At 39.1% G+C, this 26,541-nt stretch overlaps 1 protein-coding gene across 1 annotated transcript; it reads left to right on the plus strand.

Moving 5' to 3' along the window:
• Positions 1-7: 7 nt before the first annotated feature.
• RCBTB1 (regulator of chromosome condensation (RCC1) and BTB (POZ) domain containing protein 1) lies at positions 8-25,760 on the plus strand. Its single transcript, XM_010583365.1, has 12 exons — positions 8-175; positions 6,032-6,202; positions 8,183-8,333; positions 8,819-8,985; positions 11,711-11,869; positions 12,933-13,040; positions 13,998-14,140; positions 17,115-17,305; positions 20,242-20,368; positions 20,858-21,009; positions 21,692-21,822; positions 24,950-25,760. Exons 2-12 carry the CDS (start codon positions 6,059-6,061, stop codon positions 25,088-25,090), a joined length of 1,614 nt encoding a protein of 537 aa, XP_010581667.1. The 5' UTR covers positions 8-175; positions 6,032-6,058; the 3' UTR covers positions 25,091-25,760.
• Positions 25,761-26,541: the final 781 nt, after the last annotated feature.

The raw sequence follows: 26,541 nt of genomic DNA on the forward strand, positions 1-26,541 counted from the left end.
CCCCCCGCCCCTCCTTGACCTGCGGCGGGGCGCGCGCCCAGCGGCCGTTAACGGCCGCGGTTAACGGTCGCCGTTAACGGTCGCGGCTCATCCGAGCGACTTGGAGAAGCTTTCTCTGTGAACTTCTCCCACACAGCTCTCTGGAAGGCTCTCTTCCTGCTTGGCGTAGCTCACAGTATGTTCTCACAGGGGGTTTCGGGGGGGGTTTGTTTTTTTTTTTTTCTGATTCGTGGTGTTTTAGTTCATCCTTCCCTTTGTGGTCCGCTTCCTGAAGGCTGAGATCCAGCTTACCGAAAAAGCAGGGCTCTCAGCAATTTATTAATGTTTTTCCTCACCGGGCTTCATAGAAATAGCTAGTGTTTCTTCATTTTTTTAAATACACTTCTCCTGAATTAAATATTAAAGGAATATTTACTTCTTTAAAGGAACTTTCTAATTTAGACAGTTTAAGTGATCTCTTTTGGAAAGCGCGTTGTTGTCTACTGGCAAAAGGTAAAATGGGCTTTAATCGTTTAAACTAGGGATGGGGCTATGAGAAAAAGATACTAAACATCGTAAATGGAAATGTGTTTGGAGCACGAAGTTTCTTTAGGAGAAAGAGTGTTTGGAAGATGTGAAAATTCTTCAGAGCCTTAACATGAATGTTTTCCTTTGAATGCTTATCTCTGTATACATCAGGTTGAAATACAGGTATTGCTTTAGAAGGTGTCCCGAGTGAATGGCTTCAATAAGTTGCAGTAGTGGTTCAGCTTAAAAAAACAAAAGAAAAAAAAAGGAGGCATATTGTGACTGTAATTACAGTTTTGTTATGGTGAGTGGATATCTGTTATCCTACTACAGGTTTTTTCCTATGGCTAAAACAGTCGTATGTTCATTAGTATTCATGTGCGTGGTGGTTTTTGCTTGCTTGTATCTCTTTCAGCTGGTTACTCAAAGCAAATAGGAGGTCTGGTTGTCAGTTCTTAGATCAGCAGGTTTTTCTTTCCCTGTATTGCTCATAAAAGGCATCAAAAAATAAATCGTGCAGAATTTTGAACACACAGATTTTGTCTTAGAAATCTTGCCTTATGTAAGGTCTAAGGAAAGTAAGTTAAGGCACGTGATTTCAGGGAGCGCAATACCTTTTTGTTGGCAGGGAGAAAGCCGCAATAACATCGCTTGGTTCACGCGTTTTATTAATGTCAATAGTATGCATTGTTTCCATGTCCTTTCTCCATACTGAAATATGAGATTAAAAAAACAAACATAAACTGGAGAAAACATGGGGAAGATTAGTGTTACGTCTAGGATTTGACTCTTGGTTGAGGTGTACTTAAAATTAAAAAAGGATCAAGCGTGCCAGTCATTTCGTGTTGTTCTAAAGCCAGATATCCCAGCTTTTGTGTTCTCACTGCTGTTTATAATTCCCGTAGACAATTAGGAGAAATGAAGGCCTGAGCCTGCAGTTTCTTTCAGTGCAAGAGTAAGTCTGCCCAGCTGGAATAAACTGCAACACTGGAGCCTGAGAAAAGAGTGAAACAAACAAATGTGCAATTGTGTTTAAATAGCCTTTACAAATAAGGGGATAATCTTTGAGGAGTTAACTATAGTTTTTTGTTACGCTGACAATTGGTACTGTGTACCCGGTAGGATGTTGTGTTAGGCTATTGTTCTCTCCAGCATGGATTTGTTTAGCTGAACTATAAGCTCTGTAAAACTTTATCTAAAATCATTTAACAAAACATTTTTTAAACAGTCTTTTTTTTTTTTTTTTTTTTTAAGGCAGGGATTCATGTTTGCCTATATATGTCACTGGGAGTCAGCCTGCACACTTTTTCTTTAGAAAGCAAACTAGTGAGAAGCTGAATGCATAGGCAGCAGTTTAGCACAGAATTTTTGAGGGGCTTATGTCTCTGAAAGCATGTGGCTTTTTTAAATTGTGAGCAAATCTAGATTTTGGGTTTTTTCCCCTAATGTTGGTGACTGCTCCAAGTTCAATTTCTTTTTCTCACAATATGTGGCCAGTTCAGTTTCCTTCTCTACCAGTCATCCTGTCTTGCTTATTTTTAGCCTCACTGAAATTCAAACAATCATCTTTGTTTCTGTTCCTGTTTGTATACTGATATTGTTGGATAATTTCAAAGATGTCAAAGCGGTCAGAAGAGGTATCGTTGATATAAGCTCCCTCTGCTGGTTAGTTCTGCAGTAGAAATAAAGCTATATGGTATATAGTTGTTTATCACTGAATCATGCAGCAGGAATTAAAAGACAGTTAAAAGCAGTGACATACAGTGTTTCTAAAAGCAACTATCTACCAGAGCACCAAGTTTAAGCTTATGACTTTTATACTCATAAGGCTTTTAATTGCAATTAACTTGAAATCTAGATGCTGATCTGTAAATGACAGAAACTCCTTAGAACTGCTGCTGCCATGTTGCTTACAGAATTTAAACAATAGCTTGAGAGCTAATCTATTGAGACAGCAATTTGCATACAGATTAAAATAACTTCATTACTTTGGCCTCCATCTGGTACATTTGCAACATCTGTGTTGCACTTACAAACTTCCAGTTAAGGTGCAGTCCTTGCACAGTATGTAATGGAGCGGGGTCCAGGCCTCAACGTCACTATCAGGAGAAGTAAACAATAACCTTAGCTCTCTTACTGATGCAGTACCGGAAGGGTGAGTGAAGGACACTGTGTTTCTTTGTGCCATTGCTTGCAATGACATGACCAAAGTCTACTAGATCAGCCTTTTGTAGCAAGGATTTGCCCAGAAGAAACCCTGCACATGCCTTTCCCCCCCATATTCAGGTAAAGGCTGTGCAAGGTTGAAGTTTGAGTGTGATTGGTGTGAGAGGTCAATCACAATATTGCAGAGTATCTACCCTTTTGGAAAGTGTGCAGTATGTCTTGGAGGATGCTAAAATTAATTTGGTCTCTGTTTTGATAACAGTGAATTACTCTACTTACATCTCCATTTGCAGTACTATATATAAATATATATTCCCCAAATACTCTTTTCCCACTGTAGACTTTTTTCTTTTTTTTCCCCTCCTGTGGCAACGAGAACTTTTATTGGAAAACTAGGAAGTTGACTAAGGTTGTTAAGGCATTCATCTTGAGGGAGGAAAAAGGTGGTGCTTATGCCTAGGTTGGGCATTTATTTTCTGTGGAAAATGGAGAATAAGTAGTTAAAACAGCTTTTTATGCACAGTTAAAGCTAAGAAACAGTAGTCCATGTATAAGCCCCAGAACTTTCAAGTTTGTATGTTATTTCACTCATTTAGACATAAACTAAAATAGCTGCTGTTGCTACTGCAAAAACGTTGCAACTTAATGATGATAGGTACTCCAGCAAACAGCAGCATCTAAGGGCAATAGTTAGTATTTGTAGAGGAGGAGAATAGGGTGTGTGTTTGAGAAAGAGTATATATTATATATAAAAGGCAAGAGATGTTTTCTGTTGTTGGTTTGTTTTAAGGATTTTTGAGACCCTTCATTGGTTGCTAAACCTGGAGAGGCTTTAGGATTTATAAAGAAACTAATCTGCCAGTGGCAGATGAGTTGTCATTAAAAACCTCTTAGGGAAAACCCTTGAAATAACTTTGTCGGATTGTATTAACAGTTGAAATTGGAAATATGCAGCATTGTTTTAGAAAAAACAGTGTTACACCTGTCAAAAATTGTAAGGTTCTTCATCTGTGGGTGGAGTTCATCGCTCATGTCTTCAATCTGGAAATTCTTGCGTGCTTGAAAGCTTTTATTTTATCTGCTGGTATTAGTTTGTGTGACAAGATATCCAGTTGAGCTTTGAGGTAGGGGAAGTGCAGTGTAACTTGCATTGGTTTTGGAAGTGCTTGGAAAGGTTTTGTCAAAGAGGAGTGGTTAACTGAGTTATACAGTAGTGGAAAATAAGCCAAGTGGACGGATTGAAGACAATACAAAGATCAGACAGGGAGAGATAAAGTAGCACATTTTAAAATGGTTACCTTTAGAGTAGAAAAGGTTCTCAGGGTGCTGTAAAACTTGTTAATTTACTAGTATATGCTCCATCAAAATATCATTTTGTCTTCATGCCTTAAATTGACAGGATGCATTGAAAAGAACTTCAGTGAAGAAAATGTTTTTCTTAATGTCCAGTTTGAGATGTTTGTGTGTTGCCAATTGTATATTATATGAGGCAAATTAAATAGGTAAACTCAGAAGGGACAACTACTTCGTTTGCTCAAAAGAACAAGTCATCGCTGTCTCCTTTTAATTGATTGATAGTGTCACACGTTAAAAGGTTTCCCAAAGTGAGATAACAAACCTTAGCAGCTAACTAGCCTCAGTTTGTAACTGGACTAGAAATTAAGAAGGCTTAAATGCATTCAAATCTGTTTAGCTGTGTAGAATGTGCTGTTGTCTTGTCATCAGGTAGACTTTGAAAAGCTGTTTTACAAATAAATTTATTATGGATGTGCCATCTGGAGACTTAAGGTGTTTTCAAGACCTGCTTCAAATGTGAAATGTAGAGTGAAGTCAGGCTCTTAGAGAGGTGCCTGTAGAGCAGAGCTGGGTTGTTGGAGCAAGATAACAGAATTTGATAAGGAGACAAGTCTGGGTTTTGTTTGTGTTTGATTTTTTTGTATGCATACTTCCATTGTGATGTCAGTGTTTCTCAAACTTTAAAAAAATAATAATAATGATAAACCCCCTCCTTCCAAAAAACATCTGCACTGAACAACCTGTGTGTTAGGATTGACTGCTGGTCTTGAGTAGCTTTCTGGAGCCCTGTCTTGGTTGTCACAGTTTTGAGAACCAGGCATCAGATGCAAAGGAAAGAGGCTCTCTTGTGCTCTCACTGTTATCCATATCTGATACCCAGGCATCATCAAGAAGAATCCTGACTTGAAGGCAACAGAAAAAAGAGTAGGGGGATGGGGTAGGACTGGAGCAAACAAATGAAAAGGAAGGAACTAAATGTTGATGAGAGGGTGACGTCTGGATAGAGACTGCATTTCTTACTCGTTGAATGATTCCTTAGCTGCTTTTTTTTTTTTCTTTTTGAAATGGTTTATTGTGATTTGTATCATGCCATTGACATTCTGTGGAGTTGTCCACCTAGGGCTTTTCAGATTTTACACACTGAGCATGGATCATAGATTGTCAGTGGCAGAATCCCTTCAGGGTATGAGTGATGTTACAATTTTTATGTGCAGGATTGAAGGCCTAGATAAGCTCTGTATGTTTGTGTTGACTGTCAGCTTTGTTCTTGAGCTGGTGCAATTGTCCTGAGGAAACTGGGAAGAAGGAGCATTGTGGAAGGATGGATTGTATACATCTGTGTTCACTGACAGATGATGTCTATATCCAGTTGTGCTTCCAGCTTTTAATGTGGTCCAGCTTGTTTCTAAGTAACAGATTATGACAATTTTACTTAATCACTTTTCTCTGATGTGTTTCACTGCTTAATTGTACAAACTCATGAGTTTATCTCATGGTTCTGGGCTCTCACAAATAGTTTTTGGCCATAATAACAGCTTTTGATTATGCAAGAGACGGCAGATTTGGGTTATATGCTCAACAGCCCCAGCTTTATTTTTATTTCCAGGTTTCACATATACATCAACAGCTTGCTTACATGGCATATTTAAGTTCTAAGACTACAAAAAAAGTCATGAGTGAAAATTCTATAAATGGGAATTCCAACTGGAATTCCCTCTGAAAATTCCCTCAGAAATCCACTCTGCCGCCAGTGGATATTTGCTAGATCACAAGCTTTTAATAAGTTTGCTTGTAGAACAGCAGATGTTCAGTTGCACTGAATACAGTTTACTTAAATATCCTGTTAAGAAAAGGTCTGTTCTTTCAATGTCCTACCAGTGACTTGCTATTTGTTCACCTTAATACATGGAAATATAATTACATAGTTCATACAGAATAGAATGTTATACTTTCAGAGCCATAACACGTGTCTTTTTCTCTAATTTAAAGGAAATTGTCTTACTGCCTATTGATGAAAGTGCAAAATACACTTTTTAATACGCTTTTTTTTTTTTTATTACAGCAATGTAATCTTACTTGTAGAAACATCATGACACACAGCAGCATCATGGTGGATGTAGGCAAGTGGCCAATATTTACCTTACTGTCACCTCAAGAAATAGCATCTATTCGTAAAGCATGTGTATTTGGTACATCAGCCAATGAAGCTATATACATAACGCACAATGATGAGGTAAGGCTGTAATAAAGTGGAACATGTACTCTATAGGTAGTTGTTTTCAGTGTCCATGGAATACTTGTAAATTAATAGCTTCTCAAAAGCATTGTGTGAAATTTGTGTATTTCAAAACAAGTTGGATGTAACTTGTAATTTTTTTTTTTTAGTTTTGTGTGGGGACCATATAGATGGAATATTTAGAAAACTTGCAAATGGCAAAGGCCAGGATGGATTACATGCACTTTTGAAGACAGTCAGAATTCAAAAGAAGTTGTGGTAGCTTGAAATTAAGTGCAAGCACTTCCAGGTATGAAGATATAAAATGAGGATATGGCTTGCTAAGTAACAATACAGCGGAAGATTATCTGTGGATTTTAATGATTCAGAAACTCAATGTGAGTTAACATTGTGCTGCTGAAAGAAAACAAGCCAGATGTTCTGGGATGAATTAATGGGAGGGTTTCTTGTAAGACTGGGTAGAGTAGGATTTCTTTTTTTCCCAAAGTCCTATCAAAGCTGCCTGTAGGATGAGCCTCCTACAGTGCAGCTGTGGCTGCTCCTTTTAAAAGAAGGTGGTGTCTTCTACTTTCACAGTTTAATACTTTTTATAGCACAGTTCTGTGGCGGGTTGGCCCTGGCTGGATTCCAGGTGCCCACCAAAGCCGTTCTATCACTCTCCCCTCCTCAGCTGGACAGGGGAGAGAAAATGTAAGAAAGGCCTTGTGGGTTGGGATAAGGACAGGAGAGATCACTCACCAATTACTGTCACGGGCAAAACAGACTCAACTTGGGGAAAATTAACTCAATTTATTACCAATCAACCAGAGTAGAGTAATGAGAAATAAAACCAAATCTCAGAACACCTTCCCTCCACCCTGCCTTCTTCCCGGGCACAACTTCATTCCTGGATTCTCTGCCTACCCCTGCCAGTGGCGCAGGGGGACGGGGAATGGGGTTTACAGTCAGTTCATCACACACGTTATCTCTGCTGCTTCATCCTCCTCAGGGGCAGGACTCCTCACTCATCCCCTGCTCCACCGTGGGGTCCCTCCCACGGGAGGCAGTCCTCCACGAACTTCTCCAGCGTGAGTCCTTCCCACAGGCTGCAGTTCTTCATGAACTGCTCCAGCATGGGTCCCTTCCATGGCATGCAGTCCTTCAGAAGCACACTGCTCCAGCGTGGGTCCCCTGTGGGGCCACAAGTCCTGCCAGAAAAACTGCTCCGTGGGCTCCTCTCTCCATGGGTCCGCAGGTCTTGCCAGGAGCCTGCTCCAGCACGGGTTTCCCACGGGGTCACAGCCTCCTTCGGGCATCCCCCTGCTCTGGCGTGGGGTTCTCCCTGGGCTGCAGGTGGAGACCTGCTCCCCCATGGACCTCCCTGGGCTGCAGGGGGACAGCCTGCCTCACCATGGGCTGCTGGGGAATCTCTGCTGAGGTGCCTGGAGCACGTCCTCTTCTCCTTCTTCACTGACCTGGGGGTCTGCAGGGTTGTTTCTCTTACATGTTCTCACTCCTCTCTCTGGCTGCAGTTTCTATTGCACAGCAGGTTTTTTTCCCCCCTTCTTAAATCTGTTCTCCCACTGGCACTACCACCGTTGCTGATGGGCTCAGCCTTGGCTAGTGGTGGGTCCATCTTGGAGCTGGCTGGTATTGGCTCTCTCGAACACAGGGGAAACTTCCAGCAGCTTCTCACAGAAGCCGCCCCTGTAACCCTCCCCGCTACCAAAACCTTGCCACACAAAGCCAATAGAAGTTCCTGCAAATGAGAAGCCTAGCATCCAGGCCTGCATGGATCTGAAGAGTTCAGGCTCATCAGTTAACTTCCAAAGTGTCCCTGTGCTGACTCTTGAGCTTGTTAACTTCCATGAGGGAAGTCTCTGGCCCTTGAGAGTCCATGGCAAAACTCTGTCCTGGCTTTATGAAGACCTGGATGTTACCACACCTGTGCATACCTGAGTATAAATCACTTGAAATGAGTATTCCTCTGTTTTTCAGGTATTTGTTTTTGGACTGAATTGCAGTAATTGTTTGGGAACTGGAGATAATCAGAGCACAATAGTACCAAAGAAATTAGAAGCCTTATGTGGAAAGAAGATTTCCAGCCTCAGTTATGGAAGCGGACCCCATGTTGTACTTTGCACTGAAGGTAGAAAATTAACATTTAGTATAGAAACATAAGTTACAGATTTTAAGTTCCACTTGCATTTAACAAGAATGGCTTAAGGTATAATTGTATTAACTTGTTGATTGGGTAATGTACACTAAGGGGTTCTCATTGGTCTTAAGTGGAACTAAATGTATTCTGTAATAGGTAAAGTAAGTTTCCATTTCCATTATGTTGCAGCTGTAGAGTTTTGCTCTATCATTTATGATATACTCAGTCTTACCTGTGCACTTTTGTGTATTTCCACAATAAATCTAGAGGTTATACTGTGATAGATATATATATATAAAATAGTTGTATACAAAGTATATAATTTTTTAGTATGTGGATGATTTGTGTAATAGTTTCGCTGTTTGTTAATGTCCATCACTTTCATGTTGGCATTTGCTAACTTCTTAGAATTCTGTCTATCTTAACTTCCTTGGAAATTTTGGTGGTTTTTCTCACAAGCTTAAATATTTTTGCAGATGGTGAAGTGTATGCTTGGGGACATAATGGTTACAGCCAACTTGGGAATGGCACAACCAATCAGGGCATTACTCCTGTTCAAGTTTGCACAAATCTGTTAATAAAGAAAGTGGTGGAAGTAGCTTGTGGTTCTCATCATTCCATGGCACTGTCGTTTGATGGGGATGTAAGTTGAAACCTGTTCAAATCTCTTAATCTCCTTGAAGTGAATAGTGCAGGTGACCTTGCAGTCTGAAGTTCTCTCTTTCTCTACAGTGTAGTTACAACATAACCTTTTCTCCTACTGCCTCAAACTAGGATGTCCTTTTCTTCAGAGCAGACTTGAAAACAACTCAAAAGAAAAAAAAAAAAAGCCCACCCACAAACCCCAACAAAAAAACCCCAACCCAACCACAAAAACAGGGGAATAAAGGCTTAGTAAACTTTTGTCTTTCATTTGTTGTATGTTTCACAGGGATGAAAACGGAAAGCTGTGTCACTTAGAGGTGAAAGATTGGGTTTGTAAGGTGCAAAATGTAACATTACTGTTTGCTCACAATTCTTTAGGGGGTATATGTCGAGTTATTTGTATCCACTGGTTAGCCTTTAGTCCTTTTCTTCTACACTGGCACTACAGATTTCCACACTGGCACTGTGAAAGAATGTTGCTCTGCACACCTTTGAATACCTTTGTGTGTAGCTAATGAAAGAGCACTTGGTTTACCTCCGAGTCTGCTTTATGCTATTTGTTTACATGGCTTAAGGCTATGTGTAGTGGGAAACAAGTACAATTAGTTTCCACTTAGTCAGATTTGACCAATGTGTGTGTATCTGACTTGAGTTGCATGTTACTGCATGGAGGAAAGCCTCTTTTCAGCTCTGCTTTAACAAAAGAAGAGTTCTAATTTTAAAACCTTCCTAATGATGAAAATGGAAACTATGATTCTTTCCATCCTGGTAATCTGAGTGTCTGTGTTACGGTTCAGTATGGAGTCATAGTGCAACAGTAATACAAAGCAGCAAATCGGTATTTTGAGGGTAGGAAAGAGATTTGGGGTTAATTAAAGTGGTCTGGGTTGTATCTGAAAGGAGAGCCTGGGCTTAGGAAAGATCTTCATGCTGTCAAATTTGCCTTGGTTAAACTATAAAATTTGGTGTGCATGCAGGAAGGAGAGGGTGTTCATGTGTTAGTTAAACTAGTGGTGCCAGCTGCTGTGTGGTAGCTGCCTCTGATGGCCATGCTGTCTCTTGTAATAAATGTAACATACTTGAAATCTCAATGGAAGCGGGGAAATTTCTTTGTGTTTGCCATGGAGTTGATATTTGCAGCTTACTTGCCATTGTGGCTAGCTAATGTACTATAAATCCATCCCTAGCGTACCTTGCAGTAGCTTAGTCTGTTTGTGCTCTGAGGTTTTATCTGTACCAGAATTGATTATACTGAAAAGAGCGAAATGTGTTAAGTAGCGGTGTATTTACAGAAAGATTTGGCTGCAAAAACCCTTGTGACTTGCCTCTCTGAAATTCTAGATATATCATCGAAGTTGGAAGTATTTGTGGAAATACTTGGTATAATTCATTTGTACAGTTGGTTCAGTGCAATTTTAATGCAGTACAAATTTAAAAAATAAGTATCAGTGATAGACTTAAAGGACTGCAGACATTCATGCTTCTCTGAGAGAGGAAACTGATTAGCTCTTTGGCATTTTGATCTCCCTTCTGAGATTCTCGATCTCAATTTTTTCCTATGTTATTGAAATAAAGATATTTTATAGAGCATCTTCAAATATTCAGTAGGAATCGAAGGTCCAGCAAATACAAGTAACAAAAAGCAAAGGACTAATGCTTTCTTTTGTTCATATTAGACATGGTAAATGGGTTGTGTTGGTGGGAGGTTTTTGGTTCTTGTCTTTGGTGTTTTTTTGGGTTTGTGGTTTTTGGTTTTAGGTTTGGGGTTTTTTGGTGGCGAGGGAGGTGTTTGTTTCTAATGACTGACTTTTGGTTTGGTGTCACAGTAAACAGGCAGCTTCTGGCACCAAAGGATGTGCAGACTTGATATGAGGGTATCTGTCAGTGTGCTTTTCCTAGCTACCATGTCTGCGGCTGGCTATTTCCAAGAGGACGAACTTTTTAACTGGGTGAAGCACCAGAGAATGAACTATCAGAAATAGTTTTATGCCAAGCTATGGGTGTGTATGCATGTAATAAAAATTGAAGGAACTGAAAATATAAAGCTATAAATATTTTTTTTATAGCAAACTACTTCCCTGTCTTCTGGACTTTTAGAGGAAGGGAGCCAATATTTTTGTTTCTATTATTATTAGTTTGCCACTGGCAAACTTTGAACTGTCAGAGATGGTGCTTTTTTGTTAATGCCATTGTGTAGGAGAAGTTTGCTACTATGAAACATTGGCTGACAAATCCACCTCCTGTTAGAGGTCTTGAAAGATATAAAAGGTATGATGAGTGTCCAGCTATAACCTGGTGTAGAGTTCTATGAAGAAAACTAAATAGCTGTAAATTGGGGAGTTCAGCTTGTCTGGGAAACAAATGACGTTCTGGCTTGCATTCCTTTTTCCAACATCATGAAAGTATAAAGACAGTTCACTCACTGTGCTCTTTGTCTTATAGCCTGTCATACATTTCATATGGAAATATGTTCCTTTTGTTTCCTGTTGTAGTCGGATGCTCTGATTCTGTAGCAAGAAGCTGAAAAAAGTGCTAAGTTCATATTTGCTAGATGAGTCCTATTGCTGTTTATAATTTTCAGCTGCTGAAAATTAATTTTAAGCATTTTAGCTCATTAAATAGGACAGTTTACCCAGTCTGACTGCAGTAAGATTATCATTTACTACTATCATTACTACTGTTAAGGCTTAAACTGCAGATTTTTGTTTGTTTTTTATGGACAGCTGTATGCTTGGGGCTATAATAACTGTGGTCAAGTTGGATCTGGATCTACAGCAAATCAGCCAACTCCTCGGAGAGTTTCAAACTGTTTACAGGGTAAAATGGTGGTTGGCATCGCTTGTGGTCAGACCTCCTCCATGGCCGTAGTAAACAATGGTGAGGTAAGCAGTGCTGCGTTCTCACATTCTCTCTCTGTTACCCGAACTTACGAGGTTAATGTCAGAACATGGAGAAATGCTGACATGGAGTGCTCAAGGTGTATAGATTTGTATTCATAGAGTTATATTGATAACTTCTGAGAGGCCAGTTTAAGGAAAACTCTACGATTAAGTGGAGATGCTGTCTGTACACTAAACTTTCCTTCTTATGGCAAAGACTGTATTGGAACACAGTTCTTACTGAGTCTGCAACTGCAAGAATTTGAATAGTTGTATTAAGCACATCTGTCTTCATATTTCAATAGATTATTTAACATGTCTTAAGTAGATTTTTTGAAAGCGTGCACAGTTAAATAGTTAATCTTTCTGCAAGAATACACTGACTGATCCTGGTTCTTAAACACATTGCTTAATTGCCAGCAGCAAAACTAAACCAAGCTTTTGAACATTGCCCTAGTATTGTGCAACTGTTCCATTCTAGGTATGAACTGTAACCTCAATTTTACTACATTTGACCAAACTTGAAGCGTAGCATTTCTTTGTGACTGGAGGGATTGTAAAAGTCCCTGAGGTTGAGATGAGCTTTCATAGTACATATTTCTGTCCTGATGTGTCCATCATAACAAAACTAAAGGAAAAATTAGAGCTAAACTGGGGATTTCAGTTTAAACTAATCCAATAGCTAATTAGCTATCAGAATAACTAATTTCTTGTTTTCTTTTAAAAAAGAGAAAATAATAAGGAAAAAGAAAGGTGTAAAAAACCTAAAATGTTGATGCTATGGGAGAGATTTTGGTATATTGTAAGTTTATTGCAAAATTCCTAGTACTTTGAAGGCAAATATAATTTTGAAAGCTTATTTGAAAAGTAAATGCAGGCTTGAAAAATTGAATACAGTCAGTCATTGCAGTATATTTAATATCTTTCAGCCTTCTCTCTATTGCTGTTGAAATAGTGTACAGTTTTTTAATAAGATGTACTTTTTGACTTGTGCTTGATACTAAGTCTTAAATGTTCTATAATTCTACAGAGGAGTGGCTTAATTTTGTTTTCCTTTTGCAATCAGGTTTATGGCTGGGGTTACAATGGTAATGGTCAGCTAGGTCTTGGCAACAATGGCAATCAGCTAACGCCATGCAGAGTGGCAGCGTTACATGGTGTGTGTATACTCCAGGTATGTCTAACATGGAAATAAAAATGCATTCGTGTTACTAGCATCTGCTAAAACTGTATCTTTGGAATCTTATACCTGCTTCTAGATTTCACAGTTCAAATACTGAATTTTTTTAGCTCCTATAAATTATATTAGGTTTATAAAAAGTGCAAGTAATCTGTAAAATACTTGCTTTTGTGAATGTTCTGAATGATTTAAAGTTAGCTAGTGTAACTATAAGTAAATTATGCTATGGATACAAATTGCATCTTTGTTACAAAGCTGAATGAATGAAATACACCAGACAGACAAGAAATGAGGGGGAACAAGATGTTCAAATTGGAATCTACATCAATATTATAATTAGCTCTTCAGAAGTGAGGGGAGAGGGAAAATGAGAGTTATGGGTGTGGGTTTGGTTGTTTGGTGGTTGGTTTTTGTTTGTTTTTTGGGGGTGGTTGTTTTTTGGGGGTTTGTTTGGGGTTTTTTTTTTTCCAGCTAAAGAATAAAACTAAAATTTGGGATTTCCTGGGTTTCTAGTAAGGTTCCGTGAAATTTCATGTGATAACTTGGGTTGAACGGTTTTTGGCTGTTGAACTGCAGCGCTCTCATAGTTTTTATAGTATTCAAAATATCAAGTTCTGAAAGTATCAGAGTTGCAAGATGTGATGATGAAGTTCACTGTTCTTTGTCTGAAGAGCCTGCAACTGAAAGCAAGTAAAGGCTAGGGAGACTTTGCAGGAGTGCAGTAAATTATTTAGGAGTAAACAATGAACACTAATTAAGTTGGGACTTTTCCAGTACCTACAGTTAACATATTTTGTGTTAGCTTTAAGTACTGAGGAGTAACACATTGTAGTGCTAAATGAAGAATGCCTGAGATATTTAACATCAGCTAGACTAAGGTGTAATGTGTGCGATAATTTTGTTTCTCATGTCTGTTTTGTTTAGTAGTAATGCTTTTACATTTACTTACAGATTGCCTGTGGCTATGCACACACACTAGCACTAACAGATGAGGGTTTGCTCTATGCCTGGGGAGCTAACACTTATGGGCAGCTGGGAACTGGCAATAAAAGTAACCAGCTAAGCCCGATGCAGATCATGATGGAAAAAGAAAGGTAATCTTGCTGAAGCTGTTTCTGGATTGATAAGTCTGAGCATGTGTTATGCAGCCTCTAGCACTGGAAGCATGCATGTGTAGGGCTTGGTGGATTGTTTTTCTATTGCTAATGTTAAAATTGTAGGAAAGGATGGTAACTTACTGTTTATTATAGACTGAATGCTTTTTGCTATCTGTAATGATTATTGAAAGTAAATGTACTTTGTTTACCTGATACTAAAAGATAATGAATGACTGAGTGTTAGGCTATTCTAAATATGGCTCCTTTGGTTAAAAATTTGGAGCTATGAAATCAGTAAGCCAAGCTTTTAAACTGTATTGAGACCTACATTAACAACAAAAAAAAGGCGGGGTGGGGGGTGGGGGGGGTGAAGCACCACCTTTGTAAGAAGTGACATGTGAGGAAAAAACAATTTTCTGAAAGGCTGACAATAGCTGACCACGTAAACAGAACTTGATTTGCAAGGTTGCTAGAGCTAAGTGCAGATAATGCCACTTTTATCAGTGGTACCAGTTAGTAGTTTGTAGTTTCTTAGTTTCCTAGAGTTGTCCACCCTCCTTTTAGCACCCTTGTCATCCTCATATTTGGGATGGCTCTTCTGCTGTTCACCTACAAACTTGGACCTCGGTCCCATTCTCAGGGCCCATGTGTATACCTATAGATTAATATACCTCTGTTTGGAAACCGCTTAGTCTATAATCTCTTAACCTGTAAATCTCTTAATTTGTAATCTCCTCTTAACTAGGAAACACTTGTGGCTGGTTTTTCTCCTCCATTTCTGAACTGTCTTTGTGGGAAGTCATTCCTATTTTTTACTGTTTCTCATGCTTAACATGAAATTAGAAGCTGCACAGTACTGAGATTACTTAAGAGCTTAAAAAATGGGTGGGGGAAAGAAGGGAACCATCACAATAGAAACCACTGAGGTGAGGCTAGCTTGTCTGTGAAGGAACTGACACTAGTGAAGCAACCTGAAATATTATTTTAAAAAGCACTGGGAGAGAAATGTGTATGTTTGCAAATAGATCAACTTTGTTTTCTTAGCAATTTATTTCTTGAGTGAACTAAGGGGAACTGTCGCATTTAGAACTGTGTGAACTCAAGCATGGGATTATAATAAAACTGGCATTTGTTCAATGACTAAAGGAGGGAGAAAATATCATAGAACTTCTGCTTGGAATCTAAGGGAGAGATAAGTCACTTGAACTTACTCATCTTGCTTGACTTGGCTGTCTTGGAAACAGTGCTATAAGTGGGTGAGCTGTCATTTCTCATGAAGCATATTACTGCTGCTTCTCCCGGTCTTTTCATTTATATAACTCTTTTGTCATTTATATGTAATGCTGGTGACAGTTCCTTAGGAGGTAGCATTTGATGCCATCTTGAAGAATATTGCACATATAGCTTGTAAGGAACTTTTAGACTTTATTTTGGGCTAGATTAGAGGAACAGCTATGAGGGTCCATGGCCTGAATTTTGATGTTAAACACATGATGTAACATGTTACAGTACATGTTCTACTATAGTTCTTAAGTACAGTATAGTTACTCTAAAAATAAGAGTCTGTTCTACTAAGGAAGAAGTTTGGGGAAGGAAGTAGTTTAGATAATAGCTGTGATGGAAAGTAAGTTGTCCCTAAAACAATTACTTTAAGATGTCTCTTGGAGAGATGCTGAAAGATCTGTGTTGTATAGAGGTTCATAAGTTGATAATGGTGTAAACCAACCCATTAGTCTTTTATCTGACAGAAATTATTGATACATGTACTGAAAGTGATTGTCAATTCTGTGTTTTATCTTGAAATAATTTTTGCACTTAAAATGCGGACTTTGTGCTAAAAAAGCTTTTTGCCTAAAAAGCTAACTCTTCATGGATGTTGTTCTGTAAAGGAACAAACTTTTTGATATGTGTATTCTTAGCTTGGAAAGACATTTATTTGTCCCAGTTGATCTGTTTCTGGCACAAAAGCATTAAATCCTTTGATGCATTTTTAGTGTGGAGAAAAAACAGGAAAGCATAGCTTTTATTTTGAACTAATGCTGGAACTTCCCCTGGTTTTTTGCTTATCATGAGAACAGAGACACTGGAAATGTCCTTGCGGTCCTTTTAATGGACATGTGATTCTTTTCAGTTCTTGTAATGTTTCAGATAGCAAGTTAGGGATTGCCTGAGCAATGAGGGAACAGAACAGATAAGTGTGCATCAGCAGCTCTGATATCTTAAGGAACTATGTGAGATGGGTGAAAATATATAGACTTTAGTTAGAAAACCGTCATAGCTCTTCAAGAATGTGGCGTTAAGTGCATGTATTCACTTCTCAAACAAGGTACTGTCCATGTTCCATGCTGAATTTCAGCGTTGAGGAAAGGAAACTAACAGCAAAATAAGAAGTCGGAAATACAGGCAGTAGGTCAGATCTCTGTTTACATACAAAAAACAGATTAAAAGGGGGGTAGAAGGGTTTCCTAATAAAGGCTTTGTTGAAAAATACATGGGAACTTAATCTCAAAACGAGAGAATTTTTACAACATTGTTTGAAAGAAGTTCTGAAAAATGTTCTGCAAAAATCTTAGTAGTATAACTTTCCTGCCTGTTCCCTAACTGGAAGTTTTATAAGCTCCATAAGCATTTCTTCTTGAGAATAAGTGTCTGATGTGCATTGGTTTTAAAGGGGAAAACCAAAACTTTGTTATTCTTTATCCCTTTCCCATGATTATGGAAGAAAAGGAGGAATGTCAACTGATGAGAATGACATAATGAAAGCAATATCTGACTACAATTAAATCTACAAGCAATCGGAAAATGTCATTGCAGTTTTTCAACATCCATTCAAAGAATATCACATTCATGCAGAACAAAGAAAGAAGTACAGGAGTGTAGATGCATAGTTTGGTTGGCTGTTATTTTGGTGAGGCATTTGTCACTTGTTTCTGTACCTGTAAGTATCTCACACGGTTTCTTCTGTTCTCAGGGTTGTGGAGATCGCAGCCTGCCACTCTGCTCACACGTCGGCTGCCAAGACCCAGAGCGGCCAGGTGTACATGTGGGGCCAATGCCGGGGGCAGTCGGTGATCTTTCCCCACCTCACTCACTTTGCCTGCACTGACGATGTGTTTGCTTGCTTTGCTACCCCTGCTGTTATGTGGCGTCTTCTATCAGTAGGTGAGAACAAGCTGTGATACGGCAGCCAGTGCTATATTCTCTGTGTATGTTTGTAGCGATTAGTACAGGATACCATTTCTGTGGCAGGATGGTTCCTGCTTCAAGGAGAACCAGCAATTAAAACTACCTCATTTAGCTAGGATTTTTTTTCTTCTGAAGAAAACAGTCTATTTCAGCAGCTAAGGATCTAGAATAGGGTTAACAAGATTGTTTGTGTGCAAGTATACATCTGGAGAAAACCCTGTTTTACCATTGTATTGTGAATATTGTGTATTTCCTACATTTGTATTGTTTGAGCTCCAGCTCAGGACTGAGGACGACTCCTGGATCATTAAACATAACTTTTTTCTCTTAAAACTATTCCTACTTGGAAGACTGCTCCTGACTCTTGTTACTTTGCTATCTAACAACTTTGAATTATAAATGTTATCTCTACTTTTCCCTCCTTAGTATTTACCCTTCCAATATGAACATGAAGGAGCGAATCTCTCTCCTATGTTTCACCTTAGGAAAGTAAAGTAACAGAATTCCAAATTTTCATTTTGTAAGATGATTTCTCTCAACTTGATTTAGTTTGACTTTCCCCAAAGACAGGCATACCTGTAAATAATAGTCCCTGTAAAACAAGACCCTACTATAATTGTTTTCTCTGTTGAAACTCTCATCTTATGTTGCCTTGGATTACACTTTGGGATGCAGTCTCTGTGACCAGCAAGTAAGCCCAAGCCTTTCTTCTTGATTATCTTTGATTTACATCCTGCTAATTCTTATTTGACCCCAAATATGCTACAAAGTGCTTAGCCTGCACTTTCTTGAAAACATTAAGGTGTTTTCATGTTCAAAACATGAAGATGTTTTCATCTTGGATCTGCTGTTTCAGTTTGCAAGATCATTTAGGAAATCTGATCTGTTTTCATATTGACAACAGATCCTAATTTTGTTAGTCCCTGTACAAAATTGGTTTTATGGAGGGATCACATCCTAAGTAACCTTTCTCCAGACTCAGACTTTATCTTTGCATGTGGCTTGTCCTAACCCAGCTTCTCCATCTTAACTTCTCATTTAGCATGTTATCACATTTAAAGAGGTCCAGATAACAGCATCTTGTCTATAGAGGAAAACTGCAGAGATTTACTAAAGAGAGAGAAGATTAACTTAGAGTGATCTGCTTCTGGGTAAATCCAAGTCTTGTTTTATCCCACTTCTCACTTTCTCCATTCTCTAATCCTCTGTGATATGTGTTAGTCTTGCCCTCTGTAGAGGTCTGATGGTTGTCCAGGTCTGTTGCCTTTTGCTAATAGTGAAGGCTGTTTAAATGACATCTCCCCAGTTTCAGTACCTTTCAAGTTCTTGATTTTTATGGAGTATTCCCAGACTGAGTATAACAAGGTATTTGACTTTTGAACCTGCATTTTAATCCCTCTTAGCCTTTGGGAGTTCTTCCCCTCTTATTCAGATAATCCTGCTTACTGAATATTTAAATCAAAAGCATTCATTCTGGAGGCATTTTTAGTCTCCATCTTCCATACGTGTTTTTTCCTTCTCTACCTTTTTCATTCATATAGGTTAAGAAAAACCTTTTTTCTTCTTAGGCTTTTTTTTGTTTGTTGTTTTTTTTTCTTAGCGAGAGCTAACTCTGCATAAAGGTTATTGTTCTACTTCCAGTTATGATGGCTCTGCCAAAAAAATGAATCATTCACTCAGGATTGGCTGTGGTAAAGTACAAATCTGCAGCCTTTTTTGAGGAACGAACTTAAGGTATTTGGAGTGAAAGTTGATCTACTGCATAGCTTAAGCTAAGCTGATGACCTAGAAAAAAAATCACATGAGCAAATGGAGGGGGATTGGAGCACGGTTTAGTTAGCCCCGACGAGATGCAGGTTCTGTGGATGATCCATGTAAATCGGAGGATTGTACGGTCTTTTGTGGCACAAACGTGACTCGTCTGTAATAGCAGTATTTCTTTTTAAATACCAACTAATTTAGCTGTCCCTAATGGTAAAGGGTAATTTATGGATTGGATATGGATGAACAATGTGCAGTCCTGTGGGACAAGGGAGACAGACCACATCCCATTATAGTGGAAATCCACTTATTTTTCTTTTCCATACTTAGCTTCTTAGAAGCCATGTGTTTTGAAACACTTTGAAAAACTTTTAAGATGCATCAACAGAAACTTCAAATAGTGTGTTAAATTAGGTTTTCTAATCCACTTCCAAAATTGCTGAAGTCCTGTGTCCTTGGTTGTACCAAGAACATAGTATCTACCATCTCTCTTCTTCAACAGCACTGCTGTTGGATTTTGTGTTGTGATAACTGAGTATAACGGTGTCAGTGATAGCTTGTGTTAGTGAGCCCTGGCAAAGACCGTAATGGACAACCTGCAGGCTATATCCAATCTGCCAGCACAAAAAAGGGGGCAACTGGTGACACGTTTCCTTACTCTTTAGGCTCAGGTCACACTATGGCTGAAGTACTGTCCACCGTGTCTCAAGTCAGTCGCAGGTGATGCTGTAGGCTCCCATTACCAGCAGTCTGCAGGTTACCTGCAGAGACTAGTTTGCAGGTGGCAGAGCTGAGCTGACCCAGCACTAGGACTGAGCTGCTAGAGGCTGGTGATTTCATGGGTGGAGAATGAGAGGAACTTCTCCAGGTACTTGCCTTGGTGCTGTGCGACCTCTGTGCAATGAGCTGGAATGGGAACTGCTGACCAGTGCTGCCTGTAGCTGCTGTGAAGCAGTCCTTGCCAACAGGAAATGGTATTGGATTAATTCATTCCTCCCATTTCACCGCTTAAGCCAATGGAGCCCTGGTACTGACCTATTTTCCTTGATACGCTCTTAGTTGAGCTGCTAGCTTTAGTTAGCAATGTGTGTGTGTTCTGTTTAAGATGCTTAACATGTTTTGGTTTGTTTGTTTTAAAATTGTTTCTGTAGAGCATGAAGACTTTTTAACAGTAGCAGAGTCTCTGAAGAAAGAGTTTGACAGCCCAGAAACCTCAGACCTAAAGTTCCGTGTGGATGGAAAGTACATCCATGTCCACAAAGCTGTTCTGAAAATCAGGTAGTGGTCATGTTTCACACCTCTTGTTTATACAGAATAACCTCTTGGTATCGCATCTTAAGGGGGGACACAAAAAGTAAAGGGTAGGCAGGGACCCCTAAACCTGTAATATATAGCATCTATGTACCCATAATCACTTTAAATGAAGTGATTGTAAAAGGAGTTGAATCAAAACTCTGTCTTAAATGGTCCATATTAAATTTTCACTAAGCCCATTTGTTGTTTGCAGGCTGATAAATTCTGTTAAGTTGGTCTGTTTGCAATGTATACATAGACATTTCTGTAACATAGATCAAATAAGGGTTTTATCTTGATGCATAACAGTGGCCACTGTCTTAGGAACCAAAATGTGGACCACCAGCTGTGATGGGGTATAGTAAAATATTTGTGAATACTGCAGAGTGCCCCAAATATGTTTTTCAGGGGGACTGTAATGTAATGTTCATGTGTTCATATAATAGTGTTCCAGATGATGTCTTTGTCTCTTAGGTGTGAACACTTCAGAACCATGTTCCAGTCATACTGGAATGAGGATATGAAGGAAGTGATAGAAATAGACCAGTTTTCTTATCCTGTGTATCGTGCCTTTCTTGAGTACTTGTATACAGACAGTGTTGACCTTCCGCCTGAAGATGCAATAGGTATTGCTTATGGTCCAATTACGTTAGAAGGCAGCATCCAGAAAAACTGAGACAGGAGATGCAGAATAAATGTATTGATATAGGCTTCTAGTCTCACCTGTAATAGATTTTGCTGGTGATTAATTAAGCTGTCTTTAAAATACTGTTGTAGCAAACCTACTACAGCAGAAGTGGTGCATATTTAGAAATTAACTATGAGCAGGTTTTTTTAAGGTTGGGAGAAAAACTATTTCTCTGGGTTAAAATACTTGCATATTTTACTAAATTGAGTCAATTATTGTTCAGGATAATATTAAAGAATCTCAGTAGATCTAATAGGGGAAACTTGGACAGCAGATCAAAGAGCAAGCTGTAATTCAAGCACAGATTTTTTTTAACAGTAGCTTTTTGCTCGTGTTCTGGTGGTGCCTGTTTCGTGACAGTTCCACTCGCAAGCAGTTAGGTATGCAGATCAGTGGAACAGCTTGTGTATTTACAGAGATTAACAGGATTGCGGTATGAGGTAAAAGGCCTTTCTTCCTGTGTAATGATAAAATACATTTTTTTTAATAGTGACCTACTTGCAAAAAGCATGATATAGGCATAGAGAATACAGATGCAATCTGTACCACAGGAGCATAAACTCTTGTTGAAAGAGCAGAGATCGTCATAATTGACTAATACAATGGTGTTTTAATTGCAGGGCTTTTGGATTTGGCTACTTCATACTGTGAAAATAGGCTGAAAAAACTGTGTCAACACATTATCAAGAGAGGAATTACTGTGGAAAATGCATTTTCATTGCTCTCTGCTGCTGTCAGATATGATGCGGAGGTAAACTTCTAAACTTCAATCTCTTAAATAGGTGGCTGCTTTCTGACTTAAACTATGGAGAAAAGCAGCCAGTTATATATTCATATAAGTGCTCTCTCACTTACTATCAGATAATACTATTTGCCATTTTCAGAATTTGAGAATGTTGGACTTATAAAAACTGTATTTGCCATGAGAGATGTATCTTTTTTTCCTTTTTTTTTTTTTTTCCCCTGTAAACCAGTACTGGAAAGGTGAACTAGTACACATATCTAAAGATGGCTTAAGTCCCAGGCTGAGACTCGGTATCTGTAAATGTTTGCATTGCTTAATTTCATGGTCAAAGGTTATGGTGTTTTGCCAAGCTTCATGAATTACTATTTCTGTGGGGGAAAAGAAAACCCTGTAACAAAAAATTTCTGAGGATGAAAACACTAACTCTGAAACAAGGAAAGGGTTTAAATACAAAGCAAAACCCATAACATAATGAAAAGCAGTTTTGTAAGCCTTAAGTTACTTATTTGTAAGGTGGTGTGTTGTGTGTGATGTCATATGGTGGTAGGTTTGGGGATTGAGTGCATTTGAGGTTTTTTTTGGTTGTTGGGGTGTTTTTTTGTTGGGCTTTTGTTTGTTTTGTTCAGCTACAAGTACGCTTTCAGTCTTCACAGTACGCTAATGAAGCAGCAGGATAAGAACTGCTTTATGGGCTTAATAGTTGTTGAAGACTGAGAAACGGTGTGTGGAAAGGGGGGAAGGCTAGCGCAGCTTCCCTACTGCATGATGTCCGACTTCACTACTAGATCACTAACGTGCTGCTTCGTGAACTAATCAGGAAGTGTTCTGGGCTTGCTTTGGCTCTGTGTTCAGCATAGTATCTGTGCATCGTGTTTGCAACTTCAATTGGTTGGTTTTTAACTTGCTTTTTAACTTATGCTTATAAAGTGGTTTTGGTACTCAGTACATCAGCTCATTTGCTTTTTCTTATACTTGATATCCAGCGATTGGCGTGCAGATGCCCTAACTTATTTCAGAGCCTTGTAGTGTGTTGCTTGTTTGACACGCTTTACCCAGAGGGCTGTGTTAGTGTCTGAATTGTGGCTTCAGCTCTACTGTGAATAATGATTTCTTTGGTGGGAGTTCATGGAAAATAGGAAGATTTCCATATTGTAGCCTTAAAAGATTGTTTGCAGGATGGGTCTTCAGTGTGTGATTGATTCTGCTTGTAAAGGGTAGAAGAAATCCACTTGGCTGTGCCTTACTAGCTAAACAAAGTTAGAACCGTAGGCTTAAATGCTACATCAGGGAGAGAATGGGTGATGCTGAGGGGTTGGGTTTTAGTAAAAAGTGGTTTTTACATGCAGTAATGCTAGATGGGGGCTTGAAATTCCTTGGGTGGTGTAGTTCATTCAAGGGACCGTGTGTCTAGAAGACAACAGTTAAAAGAAGCTGCTTTACTAACTTAAAATACCTCCATGACGTGAAACTCTCCTATACTTCCTTTTGGTGACTGACTGAATTGAAGTGGCTAGAACTAGGTCAAGTCTGGCTTCTTACTGTAGCTTTTAAAATAATCATGGGATGTACCTTGTGCCTTTATTCACTTAAGTCTATATTAAGTACAGTTTGCTGGGAGTGCATCTGTCTGCAAATGAAATTCAGCCTTTTTTTATACAGAACTTGAAATTTTCCGAAGTTACTTACTAATACTACAATATTTCTGTTTATTGTATGCTTCTGTTGCATTGACTTGGAATATGGATTTTTTTTTTAATAAACAGTGCAAAATATTGTCATGTGTATGATGTAATTTTGTTTAAAATGCTAGTTCATTCTGTTACTTAAAAAAAAAAAAGAAAACCATCAGTGTTCAGTTCTAATAAGCTTGTCTTTTTCTGTTGCACAGATGCCACACAAGTCAAGATCTACAGCTTCAGAATGCCTGGTTTTAGGCCAGGATATATTTTTATATTATTGTTGTGTCAAGAATTCTCACTGGCACACAGTTGCTCTAGCTTTCAGTATTGACCTTAAGTGAAAACATGAATATTAATCAGTCTTTCATACCTCACGTGGCTTAAAGAGCTCTGCAAATTTGTTACGCCTTGCTGCAGCGCCCAGCCTGCTGAGCAGCTAAGGAAGGGTGTGTTCTCACGTGTGAAGTACTAGTTCTACAAACTTAATACATAAGGAAATTAGAACAGGATGGGGAGTTGCTGTTCTGTAAGGGCTGCAGCATCTTCCTTATAGCAGTGTAGATCTGCACCACAAAGAGTAGATTTCCTCCTCAAAAGAGGAGTTGGAAACAAATCTGAGTGGGAAGCATTCTGCGGCCAACCTTATATTGACAAGGACTGCGTCTTGGGGTTTTTTTAGACATTCTTTCTCTCTGACATCCTGCGGGTGCAGGGATGGTTGTGAGGCTTTTCTAGTTGTTAGATGGAAGGCACTTCCAAGTAGACTCAAATATCCAGAGTCCACTTTCTGCAAGAATTGCTATGCTGTATTGTGCCACAGTACTTTGGTTGAATCATTTTTGGGACATCTGTGAAATACTTTGTCACCTGAGTCTGTCCCCAATGCACGGAAAGGCCGCCTGCCTGAACTGGGCTTTAAAACTCTCCAGTTAGTACACGCTTGCGTTGAGCCTGGTGTGTCACTTCACGGCTTCAGTTAAGCCCTTAACTAAGCAGGAAGTCAAGCAACCTTATGTATGGATTTGAGTTTGTTATGGAACAAAGGAGCTGAATTTTCTTAATCCACAGTCTTGATTATATATCATTACCCCAAGATCTCCTGTTTGTATTGGGTTTTAATAGCTGTCAGTGAATGCAGCCAAAACTCTTTGAGTGGGAGAAGTTTTAACAGCCGATTTTTGTGACTGCAGCTATATAGTGAGAACCAAATTACGGTTACTTTTCCCCTTGTAACTGTCACATGGGTAGAATTACTACTTTCTGCTGCATTGGCGTAGTGACTGTGTGGGGGAAAAACATTGAGAGCCACTGGGTTAATGCGTTTGTCTAATTCTCTGCAAAAATAAAGCATATACAGGCATTTGTGCCTGAATGTAAATTTCAAGTAATGGAAGTAAAGATAATAAGATCTTTTTCTTTTTTTTTTCTTTTTTTTTTTTTTCTTTTCTGTTTAGGACTTAGAGGAATTCTGCTTTAAGTTTTGTGTCAATCATTTGACGGAAGTGACACAAACTACAGCATTTTGGCAAATGGATGGTCCCCTGCTAAAGGAATTCATTGCTAAAGCCAGTAAATGTGGAGCCTTTAAGAACTGAAATGAGGCTGTAAGTTCTGGGTGTTGGTAGGGGTTTTTGCAGTTACAATGGGATGTCATAACTGTACGGGTAAAAGCAAGTGTCACCTGGTCTCTTGTACCAGAAGATGTGAAAGGCCACAGTGAAAACAAATGCTTTCTGTGCTGAAGAGTGAACTGTTGTGAAAATGTCAAGCAAAATATCCACATGCATTTAGCAAACCGGGCTGGTGGAACCAGCTCGAGATTTGAGGTGGAGAGAGGAAACCCTGCAACTGCCTGTTAGTATTTTCAATTTACTTTTGGGGTTGGAGCGTAGTCTGACCTGAGCCACTGAATGACATTGCATCATTAATGCCCTGGGATTATAGAGAAGCAAATGGCGTGGGTATCTGTTACTGCGTGCGCAGGGCTGTGAGTGAGTTTGCCATTTGCTGTGTGTAATTAACCAGTGTATCCAGTGCTTAGAAAAGCATGCAGAAATCATATATCCTCAAAGCCTACGCAAGTAGCTTTGAAGAAAGGGGTAACGAGCCAATCTAATCAGATGTAAATCTATATCTTTGGGTATGTAACCTTAATGTCAGTTGTAATGTGTACTTTGTGTAATCTGTTCAAGCAATATTTATAATGGTTAATGGAAAAAATTCCCTCTGGTGGCTTCAGATTACAGTGGTTCCCTTGGTGGGGGGCACACACTGTTCTGAAAGTGGGGGTCTTGCATTTAAGTGTTGTATAAATCTAAATGACATGTAATAAAATTCACTTTTTTTTGTACCTGTTTGCTAGCAAACTTCTTTGGCCTTTGAAGAAAACTGCAAGCTTTTTGTGTTACATCCAGTGTGTAAGTTGCTTTTTAAAAAAACCAAAACCATAAAACCCAAAACCAAACTGCCCAACCAAGCCAAAACCACAGCACCCTTCCCCCCGAGTCTTACTGATGTTGCTTGTGCTTGACAAATACCTGTGATCTCAGTTTTGGAAAATGGCAGCTTTATTTGTAGGCACAAGTTTAGACCCCAGTGCTGACCAGCTATGGATCTGCTTTTTGTCACTAGCCAGTCCATATGTGACTGCAACCTTAGAGCAGGTATGTATGGACAGACACACCGGCTGGTTTTATTGTGTGCTTCTAAGATGTTGCATCTGCACCAATACAGGGTAAAGCAGAGAGCCTGGAACTTCAGAGTTGAAGTTTTGGTTAACTGTAGGTTGAATTTTGGGGTCATGACTTTGCTGAGTTTTGCAAAGCCTGTGATTTTGTACTGTGGCTAGCTGCTGTAGCATGATGTTGGGAGTTCAGTCGAGGACAGTCTTGACACAATGCTTCCAACTGTGTCACAAATGTTTGTTTGTAATAAACAGGTTTGGATTGTGAACTCTAAAGGTCTAGTGTGGAAGGGATGGGTACAGGACTGGTCCTCTAAGTAATTCAGATTGCTGCTACAAGGAAAAAGAGCACTGTGAGCTTTT

Source organism: Haliaeetus leucocephalus, unplaced genomic scaffold, assembly GCF_000737465.1.
Source record: "Haliaeetus leucocephalus isolate CR32 unplaced genomic scaffold, Haliaeetus_leucocephalus-4.0 Scaffold897, whole genome shotgun sequence".
Classification (NCBI taxonomy): Eukaryota; Metazoa; Chordata; class Aves; order Accipitriformes; family Accipitridae; genus Haliaeetus; species Haliaeetus leucocephalus.

What these genes read in the sequence shown, in the direction of transcription:
- RCBTB1 (XM_010583365.1), top strand. Translation starts at nt 6,059, where the DNA reads ATGACACACAGCAGCATCATGGTGGATGTAGGCAAGTGGCCAATATTT. An exon ending in CCGTAGTAAACAATGGTGAG is followed by an intron (nt 11,870 to 12,932) that starts GTAAGCAGTGCT and finishes TTTTGCAATCAG; the next exon opens with GTTTATGGCTGGGGTTACAA. An exon ending in AAAGCTGTTCTGAAAATCAG is followed by an intron (nt 20,369 to 20,857) that starts GTAGTGGTCATG and finishes TTTGTCTCTTAG; the next exon opens with GTGTGAACACTTCAGAACCA.